At 38.3% G+C, this 24,427-nt stretch overlaps 2 protein-coding genes across 3 annotated transcripts in view; both read left to right on the top strand.

Moving 5' to 3' along the window:
- Positions 1 to 608: 608 nt before the first annotated feature.
- The window catches only part of LOC146505379 (uncharacterized), a 26,745-nt gene continuing 2,926 nt past the window's right edge, over positions 609 to 24,427 (top strand). Inside the window, exons 1-7 of one of the 2 annotated variants that reach the window (XM_085182154.1) lie at positions 609 to 768; positions 9,125 to 9,190; positions 10,554 to 10,633; positions 10,945 to 11,077; positions 11,512 to 11,832; positions 11,954 to 12,053; positions 19,657 to 24,427. The exon at positions 19,657 to 24,427 is cut by the window's right edge and continues 2,926 nt beyond it. In XM_085182154.1, coding sequence (XP_085038280.1) covers positions 672 to 768; positions 9,125 to 9,190; positions 10,554 to 10,633; positions 10,945 to 11,077; positions 11,512 to 11,832; positions 11,954 to 12,053; positions 19,657 to 24,235 — 5,376 coding nt within the window. In that variant the 5' untranslated portion in view covers positions 609 to 671 and the 3' untranslated portion in view covers positions 24,236 to 24,427. The remainder of the gene's footprint in view (positions 769 to 9,124; positions 9,191 to 10,553; positions 10,634 to 10,944; positions 11,078 to 11,511; positions 11,833 to 11,953; positions 12,054 to 19,656) is intronic. The other variant, XM_085182155.1, reaches the window with a different exon arrangement.
- On the top strand, positions 12,055 to 19,491 carry LOC146505380 (ligand-dependent corepressor-like). The gene has a single exon (XM_085182163.1). It carries the CDS (start codon positions 13,462 to 13,464, stop codon positions 14,461 to 14,463), a length of 1,002 nt encoding a protein of 333 aa, XP_085038289.1. The 5' UTR covers positions 12,055 to 13,461; the 3' UTR covers positions 14,464 to 19,491.

Below are 24,427 nucleotides of genomic sequence, written 5' to 3'. Positions count from 1 at the left end.
CAGTGATAAAAAAAATACATTAAAAAAAACTATATAGAAAATAAAATACAAGAGAAAAATGCTACACTATTTCACCTGGCAATGCTCTTTATTTGTAACCTGACAGCTGTCATTAGGATTCATTCTTTGAGAATGATCAATATAATACATTTTGTAGCTAATCATGAACTATTGCCATGAAGCTATTTTTCTCTAATATAGCTAAGTTAGATTCTGGTGGAGAGAGAAAAACTTAAAAAACTGATAAAGGTGGTTGGCTTCAATGTCAATGTAACTTTTTGTCAATTACTTACATTCTTGCTTACTAAATCTGGCACCCTTTTGCCTTGTAAGGAATTCATGATTCTAGTATAGTTACTGAGCTTTAAGCGCCAAATTAAAAAATAAAAATAAAAATAGCAGCATTTAAATTAAAATGTAAAATGTAGTCTATCAAGGAAAAGCACGCTTTAAAATAGAAACTATTTTAAAAAGTCATTACATGGGTACTACAAATATTATAGATTACTTAATTGCATTTATTTAGTTAGTTACTGATTAACAGACTGATTTAATCAGACTATCAGTTTTGCATACTGAGAGTGATTTCGCCTTTGACGCAGGGTGCGTGCGCGTTCACGCAGTCCTTCCTGCTTCCGTAGTGCTGCCGCCAGAAGGAAGACTTATAGAAAATGGCGAGCCTGTGTAAAAGGCAGCAATGCACAATCGAGAGATACAGCATTCGGAAGGAACTTGACTCGTGGCCACACAAACTCATTCAATGTGTAGGTAAGGATAATGCTTGTTGCACGGCGCACAATTGCACGGCTTGAATTTCACTTCTGTTTGACCTTTATCGGTGTAAATAACCATCTATTACCGCACTCACTCGGGGCTTCTCCCAGCGACTTTTTGTCCTCAACTGTTTCCTTCAAACGGCAGCCAGCAGGACTCGTTAGTTAAATGTCGCAGTTTGCGACAATGTTGCATTACTTGTTGGGTCCAATTGGTGTTTTTATCGTCCATAATGCGTCGACTGCAGACTTTAGGTATGTAGTGGCGTTACGTTAGTTTGTTTAAAGGGCGTCCTGCTTAAAGGGAGTGTCTCTGTGTGTCGGCCAAAAGCAGTCGTTTTCTAAAATACGTCTTCCCGTTGTTGTTGATACTGTATGTTGGATGGGGGAGGGCGACATATACCCTTGAGGTGATGTTTTCAGTCAACATTTAGCCTACTTGCTTCTCAAATTGCTACTCGAGGATTCGCATTAGTGAATGGAGGAAGTGGCGGAGACCCCAATGCAGAATCTGTTTCCCTTTTCGACGATATAAACTTCTCCAACATTTGACGTTAAAACAGGTAATTACAAAAGCAGTTGTTGGCTCTAGGTTTAGCGTCCATTGCATTGTGTGTATCGTCCCGGGGTGGAGGGTGGGACCCCTGATTTTTTCCGTGCAGTAGTGAACGTGGTAAACATTATACCCCTTTAAGATAAACATGGGAGCATAGCACCTTAATTCAGTTAGGAGTTGAGACAACCACGGCTTAGTTGAAGTATATAAACTATGCACGTGAGTTCAGCTACATATCCTCAGTAGTCTGTGTGCAGTGTGTTACCTGTCACTAATATCTTGCAGCCAAACACGTGTTTGTGCTCAAACAAACAAGAAAACAATCACACACAAAAATCTCACAAACTCACTTAGCCTGGGATTTCACCCTGATCCTTGTCATACAGGTACACTTAAACTTTACATTTAAACTGGAGGGGCGCTGAATGAGCCATTTTAAACCTCTCTATCAAGTTTCATGGCTTTATACTTGCTAGGTTTTTTGGTAATGCACACAAAACAGATAAACGCTACATTCTTAGTAATAAAATAGCCTGTAAGAACAGACGCAACTTGAAAAGCTGCACAAGGCATGTGCCTAGCACGGTGCAAATACATCCAGAGTAGATCAACCAAACAAAATGCTTCAGTATCTTTACAAATGATTGATGTGCACAGGGGTTAACTGTGGTGTCCGTTTCTAAAGTCCTCTGTGGGCAGTATGAAGTTACCTGGTTCCTCCTTTTCTAGATCACCATCTAATTATTGTTTCCCACACATAATGATAGGTGGCCGGCGTTTGTATTAGTAGTTTTACACTGTTTGACCGAGTGGCTTGAAGAAAAAGGAGAGTCCATTTAAATCCATGTGACTCGGTAACATAGCAACAGCCAGTGTGGACATTTCACTGTCACAGATTGATCAGATGAGAATCACTGAGTTGCTCAGTGAACCCGGTTTTTATCGTCAAATCAACATGTATTTTTTTTTCTTACTTCATGTAAGCACACATTAGAAATGTTTTTACGTATATTTTGACAAGAATACAGCACGGGCTGTTTTTGGCTGGATAGAACTTGAAAAATACTCATACTTAGATATTACTGTAGGATGTGAGCTTCCTTTTTTGGCACAATTGTAAACAGAATTGAAAACAAAGACTTGAAATGGAATAAACAGACTATTTTAAATCCCAGGACCCTACTTCTCATGTTCTCAAAATGTCACATTAAATTAATTTCTTGTTATGTGATTGCTATGTATAGATCATGCTGAGATGTATAATGACTAAGCAACCCATGCACAGTAGTATGTGTTTGTGCATAAAAGCTAATGTTTTAAGTTTTCCTGTTATTTAGGAATTCTAGAGTTTGGATTGTCATATATTTTCTGTTGTTGGCTTATTTTGCAGTTGGTTAAATTCTGATTACATTATTAGGAAGAGAAACGCTATTATCACAGACCAGCAAAACATGTTTAGCTGTTTTAGGCATATGATGCTGTCTGTTTTAAATGCTAAACCTTAACATGAACTATTGGTTATAACACTGAAATGTATAATATGTGGAATGAATAAACTTATTCCAGCTGCAGTGGTAGGTGAGCGCCGTTTTAGTCATTGCTAAGAAATTGGAGAGAGAATAGTAGCTTTCTGACTAGCTGCAAAGCCAGGACTGTTTGGTTATTCAGTCCCTCCTTTATGATTGACAAATGTCCCTTGTGTTTAGGCTATAAGTAAAGCTGCAAGTGCATGACAACAGCATCAGTCTGCTAGCTGTAGAATGGCATATTCTGTCCAAGACAACAAGGACATACTTTTGTTTGGCTTTTTGGTGGAGAGAGCTGCACGCCACCACCCTGCTGTTGCTGAAATGGACATTTTGTCTTTGTGTATTTAATGTGAGGACTAAAACTGCAGGGCAGAGACAAGCACAATTGTCCCATAGAACAGCGGCAACAATTGTCAGTATGTTTGCCTATATATGTGTTCATGGGTCCATCAGCCTCCAGATGCAAACTGTGTGGCTGAAAATGCGTGTTCTGTCTGGATTTGGAGAAAATTGGACTTCAACCACACCAACTAACATTCAAAAATGCCTGGAATGTCAGTTATTCATGTTTGCCTTTGACACTTGGGTGAGTGGGTTGAAAGATTTGCTCAAACAAATAACAAGCAAATCAATATTGACATCAGGCATATTGTCTTGTTTATAGTGCAACTTGGGTATGGCCTGTTTTCTGCTCTAGCATGCCCACTCTGTTGGCCTAAATCTTCCTAATTTGCAAAAAGAACTGGCTGATTTCTCGTAGCATTTTGCAAGACATGACCAACAGCCTCAGTGACTGCCTTTTCAGTGTGGGCTTGCCTGTGTGCTCGGGCATTTGTGCATCTCATATTTGTTATTCAAAGTCATGCTTTGTGCAGCATTACACCATTTGAATGTCAGTTTGCATCATATCATATTAAGTATTCATAGTATTTTTTTTTTCTTTCCCTTGCTGTAGTTGTTCAAAGCTGCCAACTCATTGCCTGATCCAGCTACAGCATATTGCTTGTTATGAACAAAATCCATAGTGGCCAAGTCACGTTTCAAACACTGCTTTTACTCATGCCCTTGTAACTTTTAAGCTTATCTGTTGACCTACAACGAGCTGCTTTTTTTGTGGGTTGCAAAGTGAGGGTAAATGACTTTGATTTTGATGCATGCTCAATCATCCAGGTAAGTAAATTCCCCCAAAAGTTGATTCTGTTCATCTGGACGTAGCATTTGCAGTGGGAGAAACGTTTTGTCACTCATCCAAGTGACTTCTTCAGTCTCAGCTGACTGCAGGTTTCCCCAGTCTTATAAACAGCACATTTGCATAATGACTGAAACTAGCACCACTGAAGGAACAATGGGCTGGGAGGTCAGTTCCTTCATCATAAATAATTATGATGAAGGAACTAACCTCCTAGCGCAAATACTGTTTATAAGATTGGGGAAACCTGCAGTCAGCTGATACTGAAGAAGTCACTTGGGTGAGTGACAAAATGTTTCTCCCACTGAAAACGGTACGTCCAGATGAACAGAATCATATGTTGGTGACATTGATTTTGTTAGATTAAAAGCTCGGCCTCTGTGTAGTGGGCAGACTTGGGTTTCATATCATTATATATGACAGTTTTATCTCTACACTCCTCTGTCACCCCATGTTACATATTGAAAAAGCATTGCTCATGGAAATCAGTGACCTCCTTCATGCAAAATTCCGTTCTCATGAGCATCAATCTGAGGATTCTTGTAATCTCAAAATATGAGTTGTTCAAAGATGAAAGATTGACAGTCAGTTTTTGATCATGTGGTATTCCCAAACTTTTTCTGTTAGTAAAACTGATGTTTCCCACTTAAAATATAAATTCCAACTAAAAATTGTCATCTTCATCAACTGTATTACTGATAAATGCACTGGTAGTAGACAAGTTACAGATAACGTCTTGCAGCTATAATAGCAGGCCTAATAGCAGTTACACCAAAGAAAATCAAGGAACAGCACATTATTTCTATGAAGTGATGATAGCTGAAGCATTTATCAGTAATGCAGCTGATTAAGTTTAAGTCATGAAGGATAGATAAGACTTTTAGTATTATCCCAATAATTCTGCTGAAGTGTGGTCTGCATGAACTCATCAAATAGCAAGTGTTTCATTATATCGTGATAGGCTGTTTTCTGCAGACCAATTAGCTGCATATGGAGGTTTTCAACTGCATCAGTGCTTAGTGCGTCACGTTTAAAGATTGCAGTTGTTTGTTCTCCCAGAGATATTAGGTCACAGCAGTGTACACAATAAAGGGCATTTGTTTCCTTATAGTATTCCATTCATGTTACCTGCATGGGCTGTTCTTGTTAGATAGAGTAAGTTGTTCTTAACATGATCACCTACTGATTAGTTTCTTGAATTTTCCTTATCATAAAATTGGGGATGTAGTGAAATGTGTGGGGCCTGAATGATTATGTCTCTTGGAAAGTGAATCAGTAGTCTGAGCTTGTGGCCAAAAATGGTAGCTTTTGCAAGGTTTATGTTGGCTTCATAACAATTTGAACCTCTTCTATGAGTTTGGAGACACCCCTTCTGAGATAATGTGTAGAACAACTTGAGTTGGGATTTCCTTTAAAGAAGCACTGTAAATATAATTAAACTCTGATTTTGAGGCTCTAACACATTTTTTGTAGCTAACTGGAAGCAATGGTTCTGTACTATAGTACAGTGTCGCGTAATCGATCAAAATACAGTATTTCTTGAAAGATTAAAATTGAAACATCTTTAACTAGCAGCTCACATGAGATGTTAGTATTGTAAGATTAACTTGAACTATACAACATTAGGGTTATTATACAAAACAAGATTTCACTACAAATGCACAGTGCAGTTTAGTTACGTATGGAGCCTCGTTCTGTGTGTAGTAGCTTCCTGCTGTCACTTTACCTTTGCCTTATAGTACAGAGGGGTTTAGGCAGCAGTAGTTTGTGCTTAATGCACTCACATATGCATAATGCTCTCGTGTTTGGGTCACATGTTTATAATAACCTAGAATTTTTGAGTATTAAGTGACTTGAGAGATTTGCGTCAGGTTAATGTATATTACATTACTGAATTAACTACATTGTTATGAGCATGTGTGGTGTTGTGCACTTACAGTGTGGTGCAAAAATAACAAGGGGTTTGCTCACTGCTTTTGTGCATAGGCCCCTTAAAGGAAATTGCCTGAGGTATGCAGGAAGGACTCCTTTTTTCTTTTTTTTTCAAACCATGCATCAGTAAAGTACACCGCAGGTTAAAGTTAGGATTTAGTAGGGTTAAGTTGATCCTAAATCTGTGGGATTTCTTTTTCTAAATGCTTTGGGAAGGACATGGTGTCACACACTCCAAATCTTTCGGTCCCTGATTGGCTACAGATGTAGGTCAGAAGAAGGCTAAAGCAGATTGAGCAGAGTTGCTGCTCACCGTCAGCCTGCATAAGCTCCACGAAAATACCTACAGAGTTTCAGGGTAAACCTCTGTGGGTAATATCGGCTAGGTGAAATATCTTTTTTTGTTTGTGTGGGTTTCCTGCATGGAAAGTCTTTGATTGAAAGCCAGTCACTTACAGAGGTGCCCCATTGTAAATTGAAGGTTTTTCAGGTGCATATGCATAATCATAGCTCAGGTTAAAGATTCTTACTTTATTTAAAAAAAAAAAAAAAATCTGAAATGCACTTCACTGATTCCCAGTTATTGGAGTAATGTGGGAACAGCTGCGTTGAACTGAACGTCTTAATAAAGCTCATTAATCCACTCCATAAAGCATAGTTGCAATTTACAGCTTTGTTTTTACACATTAATACATCAACTATTTAACATCTATTTAATGTGCATTATAATGGTAATAGTTGCACAGTTTTAATTTCTTAGTGCAATTTTCTTTTATTCTATTTTCAATGTCTTTAATGTTAGAGTCAAGAAACCAAAGTCTTATTTTATTCTAAAAATTGCTGTTCTCATTTCATTTTTCATTACAGCATATCTAATCAATTAAGTTGGGCCTTCACTCAGCTAGTTATTTGAGGCAAGCTGCAGTATGTATTTACAGTAATAAAAAGGGGGGAGACAGAAGATTGCACAAATAAATAAGGGCTTGGCTTTCTGGTGCTATTGCATTGGTGGATGTCCCTTCAGATGGGAAATGCACATGCAGCAAATCCTTCACATTAATGCAAACTAGTTAAGTGCAGGTTACGATAAAGTTTCTGGGTTTTTTTTTGTTTTGTTTTGTTTTTTTGCATGTTGGTAAGTTTAACTGTGGCTACACAAAACATTGGCTTGTTGGTGTTTTCCTGCTGCTTATTAGGCATTTTAACTGGAGCCATTTAAAAAAAAAAAAAAATTTTTTTAGAAGCTCATTTATTTTTTAGGGCTTGCATGACAATTCTGCACTCTTATCAATATTTTATCCCTGCTCTTCTCACGTTGCCTTACCGGTCCCAAAATGGTTTGGTTTTAAAGAAGCTTGCGGGTGGGTGTGTTTTCACCAGCTACTGTACTGGTTCGCTTTGCTACTATAACACTATAATATTGCCCCAAAGTCATAGTTTAGAGTGTGACACATTTTTAAATGCCCTAAACGGTATTCCTAAAAAGTAGTTTGATGTCATCATGCTGCACTGTCAAACGAAAGTGGATGACCTACTTTTCTCCTCGTGCCTCTGAAATATTTCAGAAATGCGATTGGATAGCTTCAGCTGAAGTCCTGTGCACTAACCCAGAAACAGAATCATGCTGCAGCTATAGGCAACGCTTTGCTTCACTACTTCATCCTCCCCTCTCTTTATGTTTGGCTCTGCTGAAAAGTGGGTGGGTTATTTGCAGGGAAGCAGTGTAAGGCATTTTAACAGATGACAGCTTTTATTCAATTCACTGTGAGATTTGGAAGAGAGTGGATGGTAAGGGCTGATAATTTTATCACCAATTTCTCTGCTCATGTGTGAAGATGAAGTGTTAGTAGGTTTTTGCTATGATGTGTTGTCAGATCAGTTTAATTAATTTGGCTGATTTAACTTGATTGATGCTCATTTCATGCAGGCATAATAATTTTTAGGCTTTCAGTGGTACCGATTTATGTTTTTGTAGCCATGTGTTATGTGATGTATGTTTTTGTCACAGTGGTTTGAGTCAGTACTTTTGGCCTTAAAGTAGCTGGCACATTTGGAATGGTGCACTCTCATTTAAAATCCAGTTCAGCTGACAGATGTTCTGTGTGACCTCTTTAGTGGTTGATTTAACGCATGTAGTGGTTTTGGTTTGGTTAATCTGACCCTGCAGCAGTAAGATAACATTTCATATTGTGTTAGTGCTCTCTTATGATTTATGTAGCATAACACATTAGATCTCAGAAATGGTCTATACAACATATATAGCTGTATCCCACCGAGTCCCTGAACTGTAAACAGTCATTTAGAGGACTGTGAAGATTAGTTTTTGTTTGAATTCATCATCTCCATTAATCTATAGGGTACTTTGACAGAATTACTTAGCAATCTTGTTACTGGCTGTTTCTTTTTGATGTTAACACCATACAGTCATTCTCCACTCTGTAGGTGCCTTAGTTGCTTGGCAACAGGATGGAGGGCTTGTATTTACTGATGAAGTAAAAACCTGCAAGGCAAGCGGATGTGTGTTAGAAGAGAGTAAAACGGAGCAGTTGTCAAGTTGAAAAAGAAAAGAGAGGCAAAATCAAGGCATTTATTATTCGGCAGAAACATAACATCTCATTAGGACACACTTTATTTGTTAATTTGATTTATCCATTGTATTCATATATGAAATTTTGTTTGCTGAGTGCCAGTAGACTACTTTCACATAAAATAACATCAGTCAATGGCAGTTGCTAATATTTGTCTATTTTATCGCAATATAGTTTTCTTTTTTAAATTTCATTTTTAATTTTTGACACAAACAGAGACTGACAAAAAATCCAAACAAAGAAAAAACAACAAAATCACAATTGTATCAGCATTAGCTACAAATAAAATCAACATTGATTAGTAAATTAATTAAATGGGTTCAAATTTTATTATAAGATAAGATAAGATAACTCTTTATTGTCTCTTTATTATTATTATTATTATTATTATTATTATTATTATTATTATTTATTTTATTTTTTTTAGGTAAACTTACCTTTTTGCATCGTTTTAAGACTCATTTTGAACTTCCTATGTTTTTGACTTCAGTTGTACACACGTCATGTTATTACAGCTGATAACAAATATATTTATTGAACTTCATGTGTTTCTTCAGGTTTTGAGAGCATTCTCGAAGGTCTTTTTGGTTCAGCGCTGGTAGAGGACCTGAAATCATTTAAGGGTAAGTGTCTTTATTGACCACAATCATGCAAGTGTATGAACAACAGTTTTGTGGTTTCAGTGTAATCTGTTGTCTTCTTATTATGACAGTGCTACTGCATTGTACCATCTGGTACACATTCACTAAAAATGAGACAATGTCACTGCCTGCAGGAAAAAAAAGGCTTATGTCTTTACAATGTGTTTTGGATGGCATGTAGCCAGTGTAAAAGTCTCCAGTGCCCTACAGTGTATGACGTTAGTGAGACAATAAGCATTATTTGGGTTGTGTAGTGAGTAGACATTATGCAGCAGCAGTTGCTGCTTTAAATTCAACTGAACTGATTAAATGAGTTCCTGATTTTTGTCAGTCTCTCTAAAGCAAATCAGCACATATTCATTATGGCCCACTACTTCATTTTATTCATGCAGTTTTGTTTAGAGCTTTGTTTTTGGGTTGTGCACAAATGAATGTGAGATTTAAACATGAAAATGGAACATTGTAGGTTTGAAAATAACTATTTCTAATGAAGCACTTTACTCATGGATAAAGAAAATGATCACTGAATGTTGATAATAATACCGACAGGCAAAACAGAATGTTATATATTTTACATGTACCGATAGGTATCTAAGTTATTTTTGTTTTAAATTAGATTGCATTGGTAGAGCAGAAATCAAATATTGTAATATTTTTTTCCCCACTGGGTAAGTATTCGTTTTTTTGATAGGTTCAGATAATATTTTTTTTGGATTGTATATAACACACATATGTAAGCTCAACCTTAGCATCTGACACTTTTTTTTAAATTGCAAATTTAATTTCCCTTTTTGGCATTGTTCTTTCTTTGAAAAAGAAAAAAAAAAAACCAACAACGTCATGGCATTACTTTCCTGCCATAGTCACTCCCCTGTTTTCGTCTACTTAGTTGAGCAGGAGAGACGAACACCAGTGGAAGTTGTGACTGAGCTGTTTGCACATGCCCAGTTTTTTGTAGTTTGTTACCCAACCTGTGACTGTACATTGTTGCATGCTGTCCCTCCTCACACTTGCTATTTAGTCTTAAATTAAACCCTCTGAGTTTTTTTTTTTTGTCTTTTGTTGTCTTTAACCTGTGTGTATAATTTAAGAGTTTTTTAGTATATTTTTCTGTTAAATTATGGTTGTGATTATGGTTGCTAAGCTTAAGACTCCAAACCAGTGTTATTCGCTGCAGATATTTATAAAAAAAATGGAGGGGGGGGGGGGGATTTGAAACAAATATTGTCCAATGTTGACTTGGTAAGATTATATTGCTTAGTTGGTTAGAAAAGTGAAAGAACCATGATTTTTGTCATGTTGTGTTGATTGTCATTGTTTTTTTATTGATATTTTTTTCCTGCAGACTTTGAGCCTGTAGCAGTGTCTGATTGGTCATTTGATGAAAACTGTCCCTTTTGCTGTCTGAGAAGAGACAAAGTCAAAGTAAGAGTTCTGTTTTCTTTCTTTCTTCCTTTTATGTTTTGATTTCCAGATTTTCATAGTTCGGAAACCGGAAACGCAGACTTAAATCTGTTGCCTTTATTCTTTCAAACTCTGGCTTAGATGATGGATAAACGTTAGCAGTCTGCTATGGCTTGTTTAGTTTTAGTCACATCTGTAATCTATCGTGTTTCCCTACAGTTGTTGGGCTAATTAATTTGATGTAAACACTCATCTGAAGGATAAAAATGTCTTTATATGAATCCTGTTGAATGGCTGAAGGTCACCAATTTAACAGTTTTCCAATTTGACAGGAACACTTAATTGACTTAAACAACAAGGGGCTGGAAGATACATCGAAACCTCTACTGGGTAAAGATCAAATCACAATCGGCAGACTAGAGAAACAGGCTGAGGAATTTCTCAATGCAGTCCTCTGCAGAAAAGGTGAGTCTCAGAGGTTTAGTTCTGAGTGGGTAAATCAGTGTTTTTCATTGTTATTACACCAAAAGCTTAACACAGGGAACCTGCCTGTAAACACAGTGGTGCACATTATCCATCCCTTAATAGGCTTGTGTGTGTGTGTGTGTGTGTGTGTGTGTGTGTGTGTGTGTGTGTGTGTGTGTGTGTGTGTGTGTGTGTGTGTGTTCACTCACACTGCTTCTGCTCTTAGTTTATAACGTCTGTTTTTTTTAATCATTATTATTATTATTATTTATTTTATTATTTTATTTTAAGGCTATAAATAAGAGTTTTTTCCTTACGGTTACAGTATTTTTACAACATAGTTTGGATGTTTGTTGCATGTTCATTAACCATGACTGATGACTTATTAAAGGAATGCTGACTGTAAAGTATTTATCTCTCTGTTTTCTTCCTAGATGTGCCAAATTTCTCAGACCCACAAATTCCAGTAGTGGCTCGAGAGATTCTTCAGAAAATGATCAGACAGTTTGCTGCTGAATATACCTCAAAAACCAGCTCCCCTCAGGTCAGTTGCTCAGATTCCCAGCCTCACTCTGACCAAAGCCCGTCGACCCCACCTTTGCTCCCAGGAGTTCCTCCTGCTATAAGCCCTGCTGCCACACTGACTGGGCCAGCACACAACCAGAACCCCGTCCTAAGCAAGCTTCTAATGGCTGCTCAGGATGCACCTCTGGACCTCACCATCAAGAAGCCCATGGCTGAGCCCAGTGAGCAAGGTAGTGTGAAACACATCTACCACAGAGAGGTTTATTAAGTACTGAGCTGGTGCACTGGCTGGATTGTGGTCAGAACTTAACATTGAATCTACATTTCTTTTCTTTCCTTTTTTAAAATTAGATGGAGTTCTTGATTTATCTATCAAAAAGAAAAGCTATAGCAGCAGCAGCCTGCCTGCCAATAGTCCCTGTCTTTCTCCGGCCACAACCATGCTGAAGGGGTAAGAACAGTTTCTTTCTCTCTTTTCTGCTGTACTAAGACGGGTCCCTTTTATCAGCAGCAGTTTGTTACGTAGTGAGTAAATGTGGTTTAGAAGTAATTTACTAGCTTGACTTTTCTTGGTTCTCTTTAATTAATTTCTGGCAAGATACAGGCAGGCCTTATGGTAAATGTAGTTTACTACATGACTCGAAGCATTGCTGATATTCTTGCGTCTATATACAGCAATAAACCACTGTAGCAGATTGCATAATGCGTAAACCCACATGAAACTGTTTTGGGGTTTTTTGTTTGTTTTTATTTTTTTTTCCAGAATAAAAGATAACGACTGAATGTTATAAGTTATACTAAACAGTATATATAGGGGAAAGTCCCACTGATGAACTAAAGAAGAATTTCAGGGACTTAATTCTTTCTGTCAAGTAAAATGAGAATGATTGATCAGTAATTTAAATATTTAATAATTATCTATGGCATTGCCCGAGCACCTATAACATGAGTTGTTTTAATATTGTACATGAACTTGATACATGGATGTGGCTTACTCTATCTTCCATTTAAGATGTACAAATTGTGAAACTCCAAATCAAAGGACCCCTCCCCCTCTTTTTGTTTTGTTTTTGCACCCCAGCAGTGTCAGGCTCTGGAAACTGCTGAGAGCTCTGCAACTGATTTCTTTTTGGGGGGTGGGGAACAATATAACTTGATTAATTAATTGAATAATTAAGAATAATAATTTGCAGTTGTTTTGTTTTTTTGTAACTTAGAGCTTGAGTTTGATAGATTGCAAGAACCCTTTGCTGGCTTACTCTTTTATTGCTGTGCTTGTTCAGTGGTAACGTCACGCATAAACTGTCAAGAGTTTTTGGTGCATTAGTTACTTTGTACGTCATAGATCTTGCGCCCTGCATCTACATCTACATCAGACTCCCTTACCGCAGTTACAAATAGTCCATTCTCCTGGGCAAGCTTTTTGAGCCACAGAAATGCCAAGTCTTCAGTGTATTTTACTAAATGCATCTTCTTTGTTTTTTATTTTCATTGTTTCTTTGCCCTTTCCTTTTTTCTTTTTTCCCTTATGTTTTATGAAAAAATAAAAAAACAACAGCTATTACATCGAGCATTTAAAAAAAAAAAAAAAAAAAAAAAAAATTAACTTGAGTCTTTTTTGGGGGTTTTGTTTTGTTTTTTATTTTTGTTTTTCAAAAGCCACACACACATTCACAAAGTTGTTCGAGTGATGTTACCAAAGCAAGGTCATATAATAAAGGAGTGGCCAACATCCTCCCCTCCCCACCCCATCCTCCCTTAGTAAAGAGAAAAGGGCACTGTGCAAGCTCTGCTTACACCCAATTTCCTTCCATCCAATCAGGCGATCCTTGAGAGCGGACGGGCATGTCGGGCTGTTTATGAGGAGCCTACAGGATGGGAGGAGGAGGGAGAATTTCGGCCACTCCACCTGTTATAAGCCTTCTTCGTCTCTTGCATACTCACTGCGCATCAAAGAGGAACCCGATCTGGAAAGCGACCCAGAGTCACCCCTCAGCCATAACCAAAGCTGCAGCCCCAATGACGTTTTCAGAAATGCTTCCGGTTCCTGGAATTCCAAAACTCATTTGGGAGCCCTGCTGAAGCTCAAAACCAGAAATGAAGCTAGTGAGCATCTTAAAGATATACCCAGGTTGTTGGAAGCTGCTGGACTTTTGACAAAGTCACTTGCCTGTGAGAAAGGAAACCTCCAGCAGGCCTGCAGAGACCAAAGCCTTTCTCTGTCTCATTCACCATCCTTTGACCTAAAGATTCCCCAGGTCCGAGTTTTGGCTACAGGAACAGATTCGTCATGGGACTCCGTGTCCACTGAATATTCAGGTTCACTTTATCAGAATGGCCTGGGAAAGAAGCTTTGTTCCATTCTACCCAGGCAGATCCAGAAAACCACCAGCAGCAGCAACAGAGGTTTAAATAGCTCAGGTTTGGAGAAGGAATACTGGAGTTTTACCTCTGACTGCCAAGCTTTGGGGGGGAACTATCCAATGGATTCAGAGTCAGACCTAAGTAACAAGCAGCCTAGGAAGAAACGAGGGCGATATCGACAGTACAACACAGACCTGCTAGAAGAGGCCATTGTGGTGGTGATGGGTGGGAAAATGAGTGTTTCTAAAGCGCAATCGATTTATGGCATCCCACACAGTACCCTGGAATACAAAGTTAAAGAACGTCTGGGGACCTTAAAAAATCCCCCCAAAAAGAAAATGAAGCTGATAAGCCAGGTGGAAGAACCCAGCGTTTCACTGTCCCCCAAACAAAAGGATCTCCAAAGTTCCCAGCACAGTCTTTATGACAAAAAAGAGAGTGCTTCTGAAGAGAGTGGGACTGATTTTCGTGACTGCAGCCTCTTATCAAACGAGTGACGCATCCACAACATACTAACTGCGGTGTACTTTTTAATCATGGTGTTTGCCAGACCTTGGCAATACCCGTCTTTATTGCATCTCTAATAGTTCTATTTATTATTAACTTATTTAATTTTTATCACTAAATTTAGCACTTATTACATTTAAAATGTTTGCATAGGGCGTAAACACACAAGTGTCTCCCAGTATGTTGTGGCTTGGAGGGCATGCTTTTTATTTTAGAATTATTGAAATACAATAGCATGCTGGTAATTAAGTTTTAGTTATTGATTCAAATTAAGCTTTAAAAATTCACTCCTTGCTCTGTTCTTTACAGAGCCAAACTGAAGCTTGTACAAGGATGTGGCGCCCCATAGTGTTCTCTCTTAATATTGGTTATGTTCAAATGAAATAGTTCCAAGTATGCAGAGCCTGTAGTTTGGGTGAAAACATATGAAGTAAATTAATGCATGGAACGACTCTAAAAGTCTCAAAGTTTACAGATATCGTTGGAAACAGACAGCGGGAAGTATGGCCGCATACTAGCCTATTATTTATATAAATGTATAAGATATGGAATATAACATAATGTCATTCTGGACTTTATCTGCCTTTAAAAAAAATCCTAATTCCGCTCATCCTCACAAGCACAGTGTTTTTTTCCACTACTTCTACTTAGTTCTGTACATTTTACTCTGCTATATGATTGGCAATAGTTTCCATTGCCTTCTGTACACTCAGGTTATGTTTAAAATAATGCATTACTACTACACACACATCTAGACAGTTATACCTCAGCTACATACCTCAGCTCAATCATTGCCGAAGAAATCCCCTGTAACAGTAAAGGATTGAATAAGCCTTTTTTAATGGTAACATTCAGGATGTCACACTGATGAGTGTGTGTCCTTCTCTCGTCTTAACAACCTTATTTTCAGTAATCTGTAGTATTTCAGTGCTAGTGTAGGCCTGCAGAGCATTACATTTCTGTGTGATTTTTTTTTTTTTTTCAATGTTTTGGGGGGTTTTTGGTTGGTTTTCTCCTCTTTCTTCAAACTTCAGGTATTCTATCGTGAGATGTGATACAAACCTTTCTGCTATCTTTTGTCATAAAATACTGCAGAAGCATGCATACATACAATATACACATACACCCATGAGAAATAATAAAATAATATTTTTTTTCTGTCATTCTATAGTGAGGATGATAACTGTAACTAAATCTGGTTACAACCATGCCTCAGTCCATGCTTACCCTGTTTTCAAGTTGCCATGGCAAAAATTCAATGAAAAAATACATTGATTGGCTGTATTCATTAATTGAATGTAAAATGTTACGTTGGGCTTTTTTTCTTGTTACCGTTATGGCTTCTGTGAATAGATTGTACATTTGCACATGAGTGCACACATACTGGGATGTGTGTTTTTTTTTTTTTTTTTTTTCTTCCAATTAATTAGATGATAGTGTACCAAAAATGTGTTTATATTTGGACAACAGCAAAACTACAACCACCAGCAATTTTCTTTTCTTGAAACTGACTATGTAGGGTAGCGGGGTTGACAGCTGTTAGCTGCTTCACTAAAATTCACGATGATGCCATTTCATTAAAAATAACAAATACTTAATTACGGTGTTGTTACCATGCGGAAAGGGCTGCATTTAAAAAACCTCTACAAAATGCCTTTTTCATGTTGCTATTTTCATTGAATTTTTGCCTGGTTTTTGACCCAGCCTTGTCCATTAGTTTGATCAGGACACCTCCTTGTGCATTATTGATTACAGCTCAGGATGCTAAACATTATGGGCTCATGCCCCATTATTTCTGTCAGGTTTCCATACAGGTCTAGCAAGTTTTGGTAATGACTCTTTGTTTGTTTTTTGTTTTTAAAGATTTACTGGGTTTTAATCATATTTGCTGTCATATTACAGAAACTTACACTACACAGATGTAGTTCAGGGCCTTGCACATTTGTATTTATACCACTGTAACAACTCTACTGTAACTATAATTATAATATAGTAACCCTCTGTTGTTTATTCTCCACCTTTAGCTGTTATTTAATAAGTGTTTTTATGGTTCAAGGATATTAACCCCAGATTTAAAAAACAAACATGTAATACATCTGAATCACTTACCATGGTTTACAACATAATACCCAGTAGTTGCTTCAATTACAGATGTACATATACAAGTAAATCTAATCACTGATTTGATTTCAGTAATAAAATTATTTTTGCTCTGACAATCCTCAGGCATTGCTGAAATATAAAACTTTATTGTCTAATGCATTTAAGTTGAAATACTAAAGTCATAAAAGTGCTTTTGGGTTTATTGATCATTTATTGATTGCTCCTTACATTCTGTTGTAGCAAATCCAGTGGTTGACTACCTCATCTGGAAAGCCGATATCACCACTATCACTGTTCTCAAAGCTGTTTTATGTAGCAATCTCATGCACACAACACAATACTGTAAATTTCTTTGTGTAAAGGCAAATGATTTAAAGCAGAGTGGTAATCATATTGATATAAGTATAAAAGTTAAACTATATGTAAATATTTCTGTCTATACTCCCCCCCCCCCCCCCTCCCCCCACATGTGTGGGTATGGAGCAGTTTAGGGACATGATACATTTCCTCTGCGTTGAAGGAACTATGTTGCTAAAATGGGGTTAGAACCTACTTCTTCTTAGATACCTTCCAAATTTTATTATATTGTCGATTTAGTATTTATTAAGCTTTTTTTTTTTTATTAAAATGTAACGTTAACACTTAAATTGAGAATGTAAACAGCTTTAATTAAACTCAAACTCTACTTAAAATAATAATAAGCCTGCGTGTATATATCTTAAAAGGTTTATCTAACTGTTATCAGAGATAGCTGTGGAGCAAGACTATACTAATTTATTATGGGCAAGGTTTTGCATGTGAGGACTGAAGTCGCTCTACAAGCTTAAATGTTGAGACTCTTCAGCTGATTGCGGAGTATCCTTATCCATACAAATATGTACAGATCTTGTACATTTTATGTCACGTTAATAGCATATAAATGAATGGCATTGGGTGTATTTTTGCATGATTGGACTAAATCATATTTGTCATTTGGGGATTTTGTTCTGTATGGTGCAGTTTTATCTTTTGGGGTTGTTTTATTGAATACAAACAATGGGGTGTTGGTGTGTTTAATGTCAAGTAATCACTGTAAGAAGTAGATTCACTTTGAGCCTAAAATATTTCTTAAACAGTTAAAAATCTGGTCAGTGGTTAAGGATGTTATAAATGCCCTTGTATAGCAGATCGTAATTTTGAGATTATTTATCCTCCTATTGTATACAGTGTGTAAACTTTGTGAATGAGTTTACTCATCCACATTTTTCTGCTTGTGAAATATTGTGAGCTGGTATGTAATTTGGTTTGCTTGTGCTTGTTAGATTGACTACTTTACTTCACTTGAAGAAAAAGTACTTGGTTTTGTAGCAATGATCAGAGAAACAGAGTGGAAAAACCCTCAGGGATGAAACTCTCACCAGTAGTTATTCAGGTACTCCACTTTACTGCTTAGGCTTTGCAGGGAGGGATGTGAAGTTGACGAGCTTAGTAAAAAAAAAAAATCATCAGGTTCTAGTTAGTTATTTTTTTTAATCTCTAAAATGTATTTTTAAAGCTCTAAAATTTACTTTTGAGATATTTGACATGCTGTACAAATAGCTTCATGGTTAGAGCCAAAAATCCTGCAGTACAGCTTTCCATCTTTGACTACACTACACTACACAATGAATATCAGGGATTCAAGAATAAGCCCAGAAACGTCCTAATAGTATTTTGCTTGCTGAACATTCATTACAGCCCCCACACCCTCATTTTAGAGTATACAATAACCTTTTGTGATATAAAGCTGAAATCCATTAAAAAAAACAAAGTCACCATTATGTTGTCTTGCTCATGCTTGTAGTGCAGTTTACTGCTAGTATATAATAACCTGTTTGATCCATGAACTTTCACTTTGATCCTTTTTATGTAGCTTCTAACACAGAGGACAGGCATAGCAAACCGGATTTGTTATGCAGCCTTAGCTTGCTGTGGCAATAGTTGTTCCAACTTGAACAAAAGACATGAAAAATTCAGGTTTGTGATGTCAAAATGAAAAAATGTTGTCCAGTGTTACTTGGCAATGTAGTATTAGCTAAAGTTGTGTGTAAATATGATTTATAGTTTATTTTCAGACAAAATATAATTTAGCACAACTTCACATTTATTTCTGACTTGTTGATCTTTTACTTGGCAGAATCTGCTGCTCCCACAAAACTGTTGGTCTTTTTTTGTTGCTCAGCATAGCTTTGTAGCATATCACCTCATGAATGCAGACGTGGTTTCGTTTGTTCCTATGTTTTCTTGTTTAAAGACCCAAAGTGCAGCTTCTGAAAGATCTTTTTTTGTTGTTTTTTGTTAAGCAAAGAAAACAACTTTTCATAGTCGCGGATATATTTTTGGCATAATGTTACGATTTAAAGGCTCTTAATGTAGTAAGGTATCGGGATTTTGTAATAGATCTATTACATAAATGTAACTTAGAAATAAAGAGAGATACCCGTTTGGCACAATTATTAATTTTTTGATTTGCATTGGCATAAATAAAATTTTGGTATTAGAGTAACACATTTTTTTAATATCTTTAGTTATGTTTGATTTTTCTTTTATTGGTTTGTTTTATATTGTGAAAGGCGACTTGAGCATTTGTCATTTAAAACAAAACAAAACTTGACATATAAACTTGACAAATCTGATATATGATATATATGATTTTTGCCCCTAATGTAGTTGGTATTATAAGTAATATGTTTTCAACATGGTTTAACCAAATGGGCTACCATTACTTAATGTCTTGTGCATGTATGATTTTTTTTTTCTTAATGTAAAATATATAAACAAAAAAAAAATGTAATGGGTGTAATACTGCAACTGGTCAAGTTCACTGGACAAATGATTTGCTTCTAAAAAGTATCACTTATTCTTCTAATAAATATATATGAATAAAAAATATATAAACTTGTATATTATTTCACACAAACATAAATCTGCTTCCAGGTTTTTTTTTAACTACTAGAGATGAAAACTCACTTATCTGCAGAGCTCGTATCAGTCAAAAGAATGAACCAGTGTTGTTTCAGATTGATGGAGAATTTAATGTTTCCTTCTTCTTTTCCTCCCAGTGAGTCTCCGGACCGCCGTCTCGCAAAGGCTAAAGACCTGCAGTCCACCTCCACTCTGGAACAGTTCATGGCCAAGCTCTGCCCCCACCATCAGAGACAGATAGTAGATGCCATAGGTTTTCTACAGACTGAGATCAAAGCACTTGCATCCTCCAGTGCACATAAAGCCTCTAACTGTACCTCTGGTGTCAAGGGAACTTCTTGTTCCACTGCAAAATCCAGTGCAGTGACTCCTGAGAAGTCACACCCTGAGATAAGATTTCCCAGTGAAGTCACTTCCAAGCCAGAAGTCCCAGGCAGTTGTGCAATGAAAAATGTTCCAGAAAATGCTGTGCCACTGAAATCGTCTATAACCCCTAGCACTGTTTCGGATCTTCGCAGCCCTGGGTCAGGGAGTAACCAGGCTTTGGTGACCCCCATTGCTCATCCAGTAGATGCAGAGAACCATCATGGTGATCATGCACCTCTTAAGATCAAAATTATGACCTCTAATGATGCTGCTGGTAAGAAGCTGTGTGTGCTCAGTCCCACTGTTTCTACTCACTCTGACACTTTGGAGGAGAGACAGAACTCTGATTCATCCAACAGAACAGAGACTCAGACTGCCAGACTGAGCTCTTCTGTAAAAAGACATAATCAGGGTAGCCACACACGTGAAGCTAGGCAGAGGGTAACTATTGGACATCCCAAAGATACACCAACAAAACTGTTTCCCTTCAACAGTTCTTCAGACTCTGTGCGGACGGCCAGGAAGACCATCAGGTCGTCCTCTGATCATTGGACCAAGGACTCTCCATCTAAAGGAATAGTTGACCCTGATCTTGGCCACTGTGACATTGTTTTTATTGACAAATCAATTACAGAGTGTGTTAAGGAGCCACGGCACAGCATGGTACCACGCCGAAATGCCAGAAAAAGCACCAGAGGACATTTGTGGTTGGGGCCAGATGAAATCTGGGAGTTAAAAACTGTTCGTACTTTGGCTGGAAAGGGTAACTGTCCCAATCCAATGCCAAAGCTCACACCATTGGTCACTCCAAAGCAAATACTTTCAAAGCCTGAAGGTGTGCCACCTGTGGATATGCCTTTTGTTGGATCATGCACGGAGACAATAAATCAACAAATGCCAACAGAGGAGACAGATGATAGTGTGATACCAGGCACAGAGGATATCATAGAGGTAGCAGCCAGTAGAGTAGATATTATAGTTGAAACTAGTCAGACAGATCAGTGTCAGAGCAAGGGGCAGTCTAGTCCTTCATCTCCATTAAGGACCCCAACAGAGAGCCAAGAAACCGTTAAAGACACAGAAGTAGAACAGGATGCAGTTGCAGATGTAGGGATGACTACAGGAAGTGACGAAAGTGTTGATCACGCTACAAATGAAGCAATAAAAGAAATTGACCCAGATCCTCAAGAGGAAATGCATGAAAGTACAGAGGAAACAGTGGCAGAAACAGCCCTTGAGCCATTAGAGAAAAATACCATAGAAGAACCAGAGTCCCAGATTTCATCAGATGAACTGCACAGTAGTGAACCCGTTCCCAAGCAGAATAGCATCACATTACCCATGAATAAAGTTGATGAAGGTAAAAAGGACATAATGCCAGATGAGCAACCTCAGGAACTTCAGCTAGAGACACGAATACACAATGAGAACTGCGAAGGGACAGATAGCGCTAATACCACAGGTTCAGTAGAGGAGATGATGACGAAAGAGACAGAAATTGACACACCTGAAGCAGTTGAAAGTGTTACGCCTTTAGAGATAGAAAATGATAATGATAGTGACTATGATGTATCCTCAAAGTCGCTTGACACACTCTTGAAGGAGTTGCCACCTTGGCGTAGGAAAAAAGGTAGCAAACCTCCAGTATCAAAGCTGCTGAAGCAGACAGAAGTGGTGATAGTGGGTCACGTTAATGGAAGACCCGTATCTGCCTCTGACAGAAAATTGCGTCGTAGACCAGGTAACGCCACATCACCTTGTAAAGCTGCAGCAAAATCGAGTCAGAATGTATCCAACAATAGGTTTGAAGTAACTATTGTCTCTACCGCTAATGAAAAGAATATGAAGAAGCCGTTACCTGACACACGCATACCTAAAGACTCAATTGAGACTGCTCCTGTCATTGAGCAGGTGACAGAACCCCCTTCTGACACACAGTCAAGCCCAAATTCAAAGCCTAAACAAATCCAGAAACAAAAGAAAGTCCTAAAAGATGATCAGCCTATCGATGATCCTCAAAACCCTGAGCCCAAACGTCAGCTTAGATCTGCAAACCAGAAGCCACCTGAAACTCCAGTATCGAATTCTATTTCAAATCCTGCCACTCCCATTTCATCTCCAGAAGCACCCCCTGAGCAGCTTCTTCCCCTCCCTCTTCCTTGTCCACTTGCTGTTCCTGCATCTCCTCTAAACGAGTCATGTGATCCTCCAACCTCTGAACTGTCTCAACCAAACACAGTAACTGAAACTGTGGAATTAAACACTGAAAATACTGAACCAGTAGAGACTCCATCTGAAGAAATGGAGACGAATGTTGAAGAGCAAAGACTGCAGGCCAGACAGAAACTAAGATCTGCCAAGGTTGTAGCAGATGACAGTAAGAAAGTGCAACTTAGCAGTGAGGTATCAAGTCCCGTAAAGGCAGAATTGCAAACACAGATTATGCCATTAAGAAGTAAACGGGTTCTTCAAAAGAACACAGAAGCAAGCAATGTTGCCGTGCAGCCAAATGTAGCAGCTTTAGAAGACGGGTCAGTAGAAGATAATGATTCATCTGTAACAGAAAGAAGAATGCCATTAAGGAGTGATGAGACCAGTAAGGGTGAAATAGCCTTGCAGTCTGTTACTCAGTTGCCACAAGTGGACAACAAAAAATTAGCACTAAGATCACAAAGACTGATCCCTGTCCCCTCTACTAGTGCTTATACTGTAGCCCCAAGACAAAACGATGTAGCTTCTCCTGTCAGAATAATGCCAGAAAGAATAACTAAAGCTCAGGTGAGGTCCCCCTCTGGGTCTGTTGCATCCGTGTCCCACAGTTCACACGGCCCTATCATTACTCCTAGGCATGAGCCCCCAAAACAAACGACTAACAAATTCTTTGAGACTTTGACCGCAGAAGAAAGCCAACAGCTAATTACAAATCTGAATATTAAATATGATAAAATGCAAAAAGGTTGGGTGCAAATGGATAAGGAGGGTCAGCCAGCAGCAAAATACAAAAACAAAGCAGACCGGCAGGCAGCTATATGGAAAAGTAAGCGGAGGGCACGAAAACCAAAATCTGCAGAGCATCAGAAATACTCGCCAGTCCAAATGCTTTTTATGAAAGGTTTTAATCTCTCCAACATTTGTCGCTGGTTCCTTGAATCAACGGAAACAAAATCTCTTGTCATCGTCAAGAAGGTGACCACACGTCTTCCATCAGAAAGTCAGCTGTGCTTCCACAACTCGTCAAGTGTGGCAGGGACGTCTCAGGGTGTATTTCCAAGCGTACAGGCAGAGCGCTTAAAGAAGCATTTGAAAAAGTTTGCCATTGCCTCCCCTGTAAAGAGCAACCCCAGGAGTCAGAAGCTGATTGCTAGAGCACTGGAGCAAGAAGCAAATGCAGTCAAAGGGAAAGAGAGAGGAGATCTCTCCAGTAGTTCTCAGAATTTGACAAAGTACTCCTCTGCCAAAGCTTCTGCTCAGATAAGTGAATCCCAGAAATCCTCTGGAAAATCAAAGAATCCAGCTAGTGCAAGGATCCTGAGGAAATATTCTAATATTAGAGAGAAGATGCAGGTTCAGCAAACGACTAGTAGACTGAAAAAGGCATCAAAAATATTAAAAACCAGCAAGATTAAAAGACTTGCCACCACAAAGTCGTCCTCCAAGTCAAATCTGAAGCAGTCTCTTAAGGCACGGAAATCCGCATTACCTGTCAGCAAACAAATGAAAGAGTCATCGGCAAAAATGGAGAGGCGAAAAATATTGGCTAACAAAAAATCAAAGCAAACTGTAAAATATAAAGCTGTGAGGGCTCAGAGCAGCGGTAGAGCTTCAAGAGATACAAGTAAAAAGGAGTTGCCTAAGAGATGTTCTCAGAGACTTGGGTCTCCTAAAATAGCCGAACATAACCCTGTCGACACACCTAAAGGCAAAGCGGACAACAAAAGGCACACTGAAGCAAGTTCTGCAAAAATCCAGTCGCGGGAGTCGTCACAGAGTACACCTACTGAGATCAAAGATGCAGAGAATGCTGCTGAAACCCCACAGCAGAGCACGGATGTCAAGGTGCCAACCTCACCTGACCAGGTGCTAACAAGATCCCAGAGAAAAATGGAGGCTGCTCTCCCTCCGAGCGGGAGCCCCAGTCATGTTTCAAAGAGGGCCACGAAGTCCTCGACAACACAGCATGCGTCTCCCAGATCAGTTAGGAAAACTGATGAACCTACACTGACGAGAAGCGGAGCTTTAAAGTCTCCGGTAAAAAGAAGTCCACGCAGTGCAACAAAACTGGCAACCAAGAGGGCTCTGAAGCTTGCAGACACCCCAGCGAAGCGCACAAGGACATCACTCTCAAAATAAGATTGATGCAGAGAGACAGAGAGATCATCTTTATTTAGAAGATTTGCCTCTTTATTATCTTTTATCTGGAATATACTCCGAAGGACCAAACCCAGTCTATTTTGTGTACTCACCAAACTCTTCAGAGAATACCTTTTTCAGTAGGTAAATGTGAGAAAGAAACACATTTTGAAATTTGTTTATCGGTCAGTG

The sequence above is a fragment of the Neolamprologus multifasciatus genome, chromosome 13 (genome assembly GCF_963576455.1).
Source record: "Neolamprologus multifasciatus chromosome 13, fNeoMul1.2, whole genome shotgun sequence".
NCBI lineage: Eukaryota > Metazoa > Chordata > Actinopteri > Cichliformes > Cichlidae > Neolamprologus > Neolamprologus multifasciatus.
Note: the sequence above shows the minus strand (reverse complement) of the source record. Positions and strands in the feature narration are given on the sequence as shown.